Source organism: Momordica charantia (genome assembly GCF_013281855.1).
Source record: "Momordica charantia cultivar OHB3-1 chromosome 10 unlocalized genomic scaffold, Mcharantia_2.0 BLBB01000010.1, whole genome shotgun sequence".
NCBI classification, from domain to species: Eukaryota; Viridiplantae; Streptophyta; class Magnoliopsida; order Cucurbitales; family Cucurbitaceae; genus Momordica; species Momordica charantia.
The window spans coordinates 20,620,431-20,631,527 of record NW_028275158.1 but is presented as its reverse complement, the minus strand read 5'-3'; the positions used below and the strand labels follow the sequence as shown (position 1 = coordinate 20,631,527).

Below are 11,097 nucleotides of genomic sequence, written 5' to 3'. Positions count from 1 at the left end.
ATCTTTATACTTTAAAAAGTGACCAATTTTATCTCTATTTGAAAATTTGTAACACAAATTTTATATATAATGAAAACTCTCTAATACAAAATTAATTTACTGCTACATTTCAAGAAATCTAGTGAGTGGATTGTTGTGTTAAATTATATATGATCGAAAGAAATAAGATAAAAATGAAAATGAAAGGACAATTTTTTAAAGTATAGAGACAAAATATAGACGTTTCAAAAGTACAGTGATTTTAATAAAATTTCAAAGTACAATGACCAAAATAGATGTTTTGAAAGTACGAACAAAAATGCATTAAAGGACTCAATTAGTATGTAAACCTATATTCAAATAATCATTTCATGACTAAAAGCTTAGATTTAAGAAAATTTTAATTAATTGAAGAGTTGAAAATGACTATTAAGAATTTAAGAAAGGTTTTATCTAATCAAAGCCCATAAATTTAGCTATCATTTTTTCTGGGTGATAAATTTAGCTGTCATTTGATTGATTGATAGGGAAAGTTATTTGACTCCAACATAATTTGGCTTAAATATATGAAAGGGAAGGGTACTTAATTTTCAATATTAAAAATTCTTACTAAACCATTTGGTAAAAGAATAAAAAATTTGTTAAAATTCGCTATAGAAAACTTATGTGTTAGATACGTGACATACTACTTGAAAGAGATGAATTTTGTTAATCGGTTCGTTAGATTTCATTGATAAGATATCATCGGTGACATACTCACCTATCGAAATGCAAAGAACAGAATCTTATTATTAGAAATCAAATACTATTAATATTCATGAGTTACATCTTAAAATCAATTGACAATGTCAAGAATAATCCATGTCAATTGACAATGTGGGATCCTTAACAGATACCACCCGAATTACATTTGACAATGTTAGAATCCATATAAATGAATTAAATTTATCCAACCATCAACTTTTGGGTTGAGTGGTAAACCTTAGTCTCCTTACGATACCCTGTCAGCAACTTTATGGCCTCCAAGCAATCGGAAACAACCTTGATACAGAAAACTTCCAGCCTCACCCCTTCTCGGATCGCAAGAATTTCTTCAAGTAAGGGGGAATAACAAACATCAAGAAATTAGCCATGACGTAGGATGAGTTGGGACAAGACGTATCTCTTGAAATATGTAATTTAATATAAAGTTAACTTTTTGGATCTTTGAAAAATAACCAACTAGACATATATTTCAACTATTGAAATACTTTTGTCGACTTAAACATAACTCAATTGATTAAGATATATATTATCGATGAAAACGTCAACGGGTTTAGTCTCCACCCCGCTTAGAGTACTAGAAATGTCCAAGATGTCAATTTGATTGATGGGGTTAAAGAAAATAAGAGAGTGAATTATGGTTGTGTGATTGATTAAATAGGGAGGAAATTTTATAGGCTATAGGCAAGGCTCCACATTCTTAATGATAAAACCCATAGAATCCAATTATTTTATATATCAACCAAATAAGGTCATCTTGACTTGACTATATGTAGGACACCCCTCAATGACTTATAACCTTTTTTTAAAAGGTTATTTAGGGTTCGGGTCTTTACGCTTTTAGATATTTCAATTTTCGTCGTCCTTCGAATTTTGAGATTATTTCTCAATCTTCCATCACTTTTGAATTCGATATGTCAACTTTTTTTAGACTCTACCATCTAGTCGTAATCTCTAGCCATACTATAAGCAATAATTTGGATATGACATATAGGTAACTGACCGGTACTCTTAATCTTATATCTCCCACATTCAACAACTAATTGAAACAAAATATCCACCACAGGGATAAAGGCTAAAAATATAATTTATTAGTTAACTTAAACAAAAGTTCAAGTGGTTAGACATTGTTCAAGAGCAACGAACAATCTAAGTTTGTGCCAGAACAATTTTTAATCCAGATAAAAATAACTCATGACGTAAGAAATGATATGTTTAGATGATCAAAAGATACGAAAATAAATATCAAAGCGTTTTGAATCTAGGTTCTAAATCTTAGCTTAAGCTCTAGGTCTTGAACGTTGTTAAACTCGATACTCTCTTTGTCTATCTTTTTTTCTCTATTATTTATGCAACTCTTTTACATTATACCTATATCTAACTCTCGGTTAACTCTCTCGTTTGCTCCATGTCGTACTTCTCTTTATATCTCTCCATTAATTTTTCACTCTTTTAATTTTTTAATTCTTTTATCTCTCGACCTCCTCATTTTTAAGGTTGTTGTTGGGAATGACAAAGAAAAATAAGTAATATCATTTTATTATGGCTTATATTTTATTGTTTTAATGAAAACTTTTTATTTATGTTTTGATTAATTATTTAAACGTTACTAAATTAATTGTTTTGTAACATTTTAATTAATTAATTTAGATAAAACATTTTCATTTGTTTTCTTTTTAAACAAATTTGGAGCTTCTTCTTTGGAGGGAGATGGAAAACTTTTGTAAAAATTCTCGCGCGTTCTTCGATTCCATTTGAGTTTGGCGAGTCCATGTTTGAATTCGAAATTAAGTTAACATTAGGGAGCAACCGACAAGTATACGATGTAGTACCATGGTCGTGCCGAAATTGCTTTCAAGGTATTGCTGATCCAACCACAACAATTTTTACCTCTAAAATTTTCCTCCTTTCACCTAAATTCTTCCCCCACCAATTAATACAGATATCATAAGAAATATGTCTTATTTTTTTATAATTATTTAATAAAGATTGAATTAAGATAGTTTCTAGATAATATGTACCAAATTACGATGGAAAATCTGTATTATTTCTCACAAGTAATCTCGCATTATAAAAGCAGTCTTTTTTAACTCTAGACGATATCTATATCCTACAGCAAGATTTAATAAGCAATAGTCAACAAATTGGAATTTATTTATCAACATATTTTTTTCTTTCATTTGAATTCATTTCGATCATTCTTTTAGCTGCTTTGATCGGCACAATTGCCGTAGCTCACCAGTAATAGATCTTTATAAATAACATAAATTAAACTTTGTTCTATGTTATCACACACATTCCCTTTCATTTATATTTGAAGATTGTTTCTGTCTAAAATAAAATTTCTTTTATTCGATTGAAGAGTTATTTTTCGATTAACAATCATTATTTTTGCAGTGAAATTTTATCACATTTATTTTTTTTTCCAAAAAATTGTACTTTTATTAATAATATATATATATTTTTACCAATCTAAACATAATTCAATTGATTAAGATATATATTTTCCATAAAAAAAAATTGGAGGTTTTTTAAAAGTCTCTCATCTTCGCATCATATTTGTTCGACTAAAAAGTATATATATTTTTTTAGAAAGAGATAAACTATGTGGCTGAGAATAAGTTAATGTAGATATCACAATGCCCCATTATTGGTCCATTAATTGCTTGGTCTTGTGTAAAGTTTCATGCCTTCCAATATCATCTAAAGATACAAAATGATATGGATTTAATTTTAAAATAGAGCATAGCCTAAATGGTAGGTCAAAGATTGAGGTATAAATTTTTGAAAAATTTTTCTAAATTTTTTTTTGTAAATAACTTTCAAATTTGAAAATTTAGAGAAATAAATTAGAAAGAAACTTTAAAATCTTCGGGTATTTTATATTATTTTTTAGATCTAAAACAAATCAGGATAATTTCGAGCTAATAACGTTCCTCTTTTTCATTTCTCGTTTTCAATTTTATTAAGAAATCTAAGCATTTGACAACTATTAATGTTTTTTGTTACTCATTTTTTTGGATAGAATGCCTTCGGCTGTAGGTTATCAACCCACTCTTAGTACCGAAATGGGTTCCTTATAGGAAAGAATTACTTCTACCAAGGAAGGGTCCGTAACTTCTATTCAAGCAGTTTATGTACCTGCGGATGATTTGACTGATCTTGCTCATGCCACGACATTTACACATTTGGATGCTACTACCGTACTATCAAGAGGATTAGCTGCCAAAGGTATCTATCCAACAGTAGATCCTTTAGATTCAACGTCAACTGTGCTACAACCTCGAATTAGAAAGTTCACAGAATTGTATAAAAATTTTGGAAACATTTCTTGTTTTTTGTTCCCATTTCTTATTTGTTCTAACATAAACAAAGATCTTATTTTATCATTTTTGAATCCATAGGTGTCGAGACAATGTAATTCTATTTTTTTTTATTAAAAAGGTACGAAAAAGTAACGAAAATGTTACCAAATTGGGCTTCTTTGCTTTGCCTTTGTCTTTTAGAATTGGAAGTTTGAATTCTCTTTAATTTTTTTTTTTAAATATGAAAGATTATGAGTTGTCCTTTTGTTTTATGTTTGTTTGACACTTGTGTTTTTGACCCTTTTCACTTTTTCCTATTAAATTCTCTTGTTTACTTCCCATTTTTTGATCATCATTTTTCCACATATTTGCCTACTTTGTACCAATAGTACTATTTCGTTACTTTTATTTATTATATATATATACTTTTTTTTACTACGATACCAGGGGAATAAAGAGATTTAAACTCGGAATTTTTTTTTTATTTTAATAATATTTTTTGTCTCTATACTTTTGATTTTAGTTTATTTTGATCTATATATTTTCAAAACTTACATTTTGATATCTATATTTTCAACTTTTATTTATTTTAATCTATGTACTTCCGAAACGTTCAATTTGATCTTCGTACTTTTAAAAAATTGATCATTTTGGATTCACTCATTTTCATTTTTATCTCATTTATTCTAGGTTTTCGTTGTGCAAAAAATTTGTGTTAAAATTTTATAAATTGGAACAAAAATGGTAACTTTTTAAAAGTACATTGACCAAAATAGACGTTTTGAAAGTACAAAGACTTAAATGAACAAAAATTGAAAATACCACGAACCAAAATAGACATTTTGAAAATAGAGAGACTAAAATAGTATTTAAACCTAAAAACTTCTATACAACTACTTTGAAATATTCATCCTCATTATCAATATTGATGAAGTCATTTTTCATTTTATGCTTTGGTTAGATTAGATGCCTTTAGGATCAATGAACAAATTTCAATGGATTGTTATTAGAAAGTTGACTTTATCATGGTGATGGAAAAGGATTTGAATTTGATCATAAAAAGAATACATACAACTGATTTTGATATAAAGTCAAAAAGAAAGAAAGAAAAAAGCTAAGGTTTCTATGGTATTTTTCTAAAAAAATTTCTAATTAAGTTAAGAAAATTTGAGATTATGGATTCCCATTAGTTTATCCTATAATTTCTCTTTAATTATAACATTAAAAAGATATCATTATATAGTATAAAGATTCTCAACTAAGAAGCCTATCAACAAACAAAATTTGGACAACCAATATGGTTTTTAATTAATTACCTTTTTTTTTCTTTTTTGTGGACCAAACTAATTTATCTCTAAGCAATCATTGTGCTCTTAATTATTTTTGTATGACAAGTTACCAACACCATAATTTTTAGATAATAACAACAAAATAAAACAAAAAAGTGAAAACTTTGGGTTTGATGAGAAATGGGTGGGGAAAAGAAAATTGGAGATTTTTGTAGGTATGATATACATATTTTTTTAAAAAAAATATTTATGAAAAAAATTTACAATTTAAAAATAATTATAAAATTGATTTGAATACTTCTTTTTTTAGTTCAACCAGGGTGGAGATTCGAATCTTTTACTTTTCGGATAATATGTGCATTTAACCAGTTGAGCTATGTCTAGACTCACAATAATTTTTATTTTTCAGTATTATATAGATGGTAGAAAGACACCAGAAATCTTTTTTGTTTTTCTTTTGACTCACTCTAAAAAGAGCCTTAGAATTATAAATTTTTAACGTTTATGATATAACTTTTTGTTGGTTTTTTTTTTTAATTTAGGTTTGGTCTACAAAATGTATATATATTTAATTATCTTTGTAATTTGCTTGGAAATAGAAGCAATGCACATGGAAAATCACCTTCATTCTTAGGAGAAACTCCCCTTATAGAAAGCATTTCATGAATCCAAAATCAAGTGCTTGTATGTGTAATTAATTAATGCATTTGTGAAGAAAGAAAAAAGAGAAAAAAAGAAACTTTTTGGTGTATTGAGCATTTTGGTGGTTGAAGCATGTATGAAAAGTTTCCTTGTCCATTTCCTTCATTTTCTTGGCATCCAAACAAGAATGTCAAATAGTATTAGGGTTAAATTACTTGCATTGTGACAATATATATACAAACACTTGACCCTACATGTAGAGTACTTTGATGCTTTATTTGTCAAACGATCATGTGGCATTGCCTTTCTTATTTTATAACAGTGATACATACCAACAAAAAATAATATCGTCGTTTACATATGGATTTGATGGTTCTGGTAGACCGATATGCTGTATCTCGACGTTCTCAATTTCGCATGTTACGAACTGGAAGATTCTTTTAGTTAACCAAACGTAAAAACTTCTATTATTCAAAGCTTTCGAGGAAAAATTTCGTAAGTAAACATATGAAATAGAAAAGCCACGAAATAATCATATATCTCTTTCAAGGAAGGAAGGGAAATTTTTATTTAACTAAATTAAGATTTGAAATATATAAGGGACAGACCAAAATGACATGTCAAATAATGTCAAATACTTTTTTCCTTTGTCCTATCTACATGTGGCAAAGTTCCTAAACATGAGGAGCCATCAAATGACATACATCTCAAGGCAAAGCTTGAAAGGGCCATCACCTCCAACTCTCAATTCTCCCTCAACCCTAGAAAGAAAAAAGAAAAAGAAAAAGAAAGAAAAGAAACGTAGGAAATCCTCTAGGAGCGATTTGTTTTTCGAGAATATAAATTTTAATATCTTTAGATGTCTGAAATATCATTAAATATATGAAACGATAGATGTCTAACTTGTTTAGGTAGACATGTTTGTGTTTGATCACAGTAATACAACAAACACAGAAATTTAGATGTTAATCTCATGAGCATTTTAGATTCCCATAAAACTGATCCGTACATATAATATCAATTATATATTTTGGTCAGTTTTTTAGAAAAAAAGAAAAGGAAAATAATTGTTAAAGTTGGCCAATAGCAATTTGCCAACAATTTAATTTATTTTTAATTGTGACCAACCAACCCTTTTTATTACTTATAACTTTAGCACATGAAAAATTGAGAGGTGTCTTAGTTATTTGAATGATGCTTTAGAATAAGACAACAAGAGAGACCAAAATAACCAAAGAAACTATTTAAGAATGATGCTTAAACCCTAATTAAATTACATCCAAAAACAAAAAAGGAATTAATAAATTTTTATTGGGATTAATTTAAGCTAATACAGCTATTAACCAAACTAAACCACCTAATTTGGGTAATTAAATCATAATCTCATTTAACTATGTATATTATCTTAAATATTCTCATTCATGTGCACAACTAATTAAGTTTTATGTTTGATTGTTTCCCCTAGAGTAGGTACAAACTAGATAAGGATAGAATTAATAAGTTTTAGGTCCACATTCTAGTTTAATTTGTTGTTTCTCATTTCTTCATTTTTAATAAAGAAAAATAGAACCCCGTTTCGATAACTGTTTCATGTTTCTTGTTCTCTACTATTTTAAATCAACACTAAAAATGTTACATGAGAACTAACTTTTAAAATTAAATTGTTCAAAATGTTTGCGTTTTATTTATTTTTAAATATTTATTATAAATTTTATATAAAAAAAATTTTGATTCCGTTGTTTCTAAAATTTTTATACAATTTTAAAAATATTTCTCAATAAATAAGAAACCGAAACAATTATCAAATGCTTATATTTAAAAAGATCCACGATTAATGTTTCGGAATCAATTCATCAAATGATATTTCTTTTTTCATGTAAAATATGTGGGCCGATAGATTTTCTATGCCACTATCTTCTTTTTGAAGATTTTCATATTGCTCGTACTTATTTGTGGACACCTATAAGAAATTATAAATAAACGGGTTCCACACCAATAAATAAATTAATAACTATAATATGCAGAATTTTGGAGAAAAAAATAAATATAAATTAAAAGTATATGACTATAAATTTTTTTATATTTTATTTTCCTCAAAAGAAACAAGGTTGGAGTTGAGAAATTAAATCTATGTTGGGTTGCATTCCAATTGATTAGTTAATTATGTGGTCACTAAATGGAAAAAAAAGTTACTTAAGATAAAAAGAGAGAAAAATATTTTTTTACTTGCACAAAAAAAAATCCATTTAAAATTAATTTTGTTAATAACATAAAATAAAGTTGGTCCACATATTTATTTAAATAGTGGTACAACTATAATTAATGGAAAATATGTGAACCAATAAAATACAACACATAAATCAAATTATTTTATTTTTTTGTTTTTAAAATTTAAGTATATTAAAAGAATATATAGATTTGTTTTTAGTTTTCGAAATATAATTGCTAAACATAAAAATACATCATATTTAATATATTTTTTTAATACAACAACAGTGTGAGTTCGAACTCACAAACCTTTTAGTCGTGAATATATATTTTCACCGAAGTTAACTACATGATGTTTATAGTAAACCATTTACTTTATAAATGTAAAAAACTAAACTTCAATAAAAGGGTACATGTACTTAAAATCAACGTAGTGATAGGCAGAGAATACCTAAAGTAAGTTCTTCTATTATGGTTCATGGTTTCTATGGTTCATTCGGGAGAAATTGAACTTCAAAAAGCTACCCTCCGAAATCTTTCATCCTATCTCAAATTATACACAACTATCAACGGTAGGCATCTACCACTAATTGTTAAAGATCGACCTCTATCAAAAAAAATTTGAAAAAATTACCTAAAAAATTTACATAGGGTAGCTACCCATCTAGCGCAATTCAACCCAAAATAATAGCAAATATAGGATAAGATTTGTAGTTACCAAAAAAATTCAAATTTTCACCTCATATTTATACACATATAGTAATTTAGCCCAAAAACAACGACAAAAATCTAGAATAAGATTTGTAGATATGACACAATTCTTTAAAAGGTGCATCACGTAGTGATATGACAAAACTGTTTGTCACCCATAGTAATTTAAACAGCGAGTGGAGTGAAGATTCGAATCTCGAACAAAAAAGAACTCATATTTTTATAATCGTAGAACCCAATTTTTTTTGTTCTCACTACCTATATTTTAAGCCTCCCTACCCTTCCCCCCATTCCATCCTATACCCTTCACCAACACACCTCCACTTCTCCAATGGAAGATCCTCTCCACATATTTCAATTTCAGTCTCAGTCTTCTTCTTCTTCTTCTGAGATCAAAAATTGCAGCAAAGAAATCATCAAGGGCTCCAAAAAGGTGAAACTCGGGAGCGACGGCAAGCATCCCACATATCGCGGCGTCCGAATGCGACAATGGGGAAAATGGGTGTCCGAAATCAGAGAACCAAAGAAGAAATCGCGGATTTGGCTGGGCACATTCTCCACGCCGGAAATGGCGGCCAGAGCCCACGACGTCGCCGCCCGGACAATCAAAGGCCGCGCCGCCTTCCTCAACTTCCCGGAGCTCGCCCACCGCCTCCCCCGTCCGGCCAGCTCATCCCCCAAGGACATTCGCGCCGCCGCCCTCCAAGCGGCGTCGTTTGATCTCCCGCCGGAATCCGACCTCAATCGCTCCCCCTCCTCCTCCGCCGCCGCCGCCGCCCAGTCGCCGGAGCAGGACGACGATCCGTTCTTCGATCTCCCCGATCTGCTCCTCGATCCCAATCACCAAATCGAAACGCTCTGTTTCTCGCAGCTGCCGATCGACGCTTTCGATTCCGCTTTCGGGCGGCCGGAGGAGCAATTCTCGCCGGAATATTACGCCTACAGAACCAGCCTACTCTAATTCTCTGCCGCCGCCTGCAAATGCAGAAGCCTGCAGATTTTGATTTTAACCCTAATACCAAATCAGGAAAAAATTCTCTCTTCTTCCTTTCCCTTTTTTTTTTCTTTTTATAATTTCATCCTCCGGTTTATTATTATTATTTTTCCATGATCGTAATTTAAAATTATTATAATATCTAAAATTACAATCATTGGAAAATTTAAATAATAAATCAGAGGATGAAATTAATAAAATTGCCATTTTTCTATTGTACAGGTTTGTTTGTTGTTGTTCTTCTCTCCAGTGGCATTATGTGTAATTAAGTTTGTTATAGTTTCCACATTGTAAATTTAGATATTGGTGTTTTCTTTTTCAGTTCATATTTCGGATTGAGTTCATCCTTGTAGTAATCGGATGAATTGGATCACGAGAGCACCGATCCTTTCTTTTAAGTAGACCACTTTTTTTGGAACGCAGTTCATCGAAAAAAATGTTGAAACTCACCTGTTTTTAGAGACCGTAATATTTTAGTTACAATTTTTTTTTTCATTCACGTCTATCACAATGATTTTAGGTTGTTTCTAATCAAGTTTACTTCTAAAAAGTTGAAAAAATTTGGTTTTCTTTTTCTTAATCTCAAATTTAACCTTTATAAATGCATTTTCTCCTCTACAAGCAAAGTCTTATTATTTTTTTAATGAAAGTTTTTTAATTTTCAATTAGTGCTTTAAAGTTTAAATACCCATTTGAAAATAAAAAAGTGGAGCAATATGAATCATATGGTGATCATATCAGACAAACTCACACTCCTACTTTTCTTTTTCTTTATTTTTTTTCTTTTTCTTTTTTTAATATATATATATATTTTTTTTTTCATAAAAAGTTAGTTTGTTTGCTTTAAGCCATTTCGAAGCTCATGTTTCCAAATAAGGAAGCATAAAGGGGTGGAATTTGATGTTAGAAAGCAATATAGTTAAATTATGTTATTTATATATATAACGCGCGATGTTGATGTGGGTGGAAGTGTAAAGTTCTCATCTGATTTTAGTATCTCGAACGATTTGAAAAAAGAAAAAAGTAATTATAATACTCACGATCTTGTCAGCTAAATTCTCATCTCGAGTCAAGATAACTATGATCAACTAAGTCTAGTATCGATGTTCTTGTTGTCTCGATTATTATAAATTTTTCTTTCGAGTGATTTTGGTAAGTTACGACAATTATCAAGTAATCAAATTCATGAAAATACCTACAAAATTAA

At 29.4% G+C, this 11,097-nt stretch overlaps 1 protein-coding gene across 1 annotated transcript; it reads left to right on the top strand.

Annotated features, from left to right (window-relative positions):
- The first annotated feature begins 9,040 nt into the window (after positions 1-9,040).
- LOC111024955 (ethylene-responsive transcription factor ERF039) lies at positions 9,041-10,339 on the top strand. Its single transcript, XM_022302779.2, has one exon. It carries the CDS (start codon positions 9,228-9,230, stop codon positions 9,855-9,857), a length of 630 nt encoding a protein of 209 aa, XP_022158471.1. The 5' UTR covers positions 9,041-9,227; the 3' UTR covers positions 9,858-10,339.
- Positions 10,340-11,097: the final 758 nt, after the last annotated feature.

What these genes read in the sequence shown, in the direction of transcription:
- LOC111024955 (XM_022302779.2), top strand. Translation starts at nt 9,228, where the DNA reads ATGGAAGATCCTCTCCACATATTTCAATTTCAGTCTCAGTCTTCTTCT.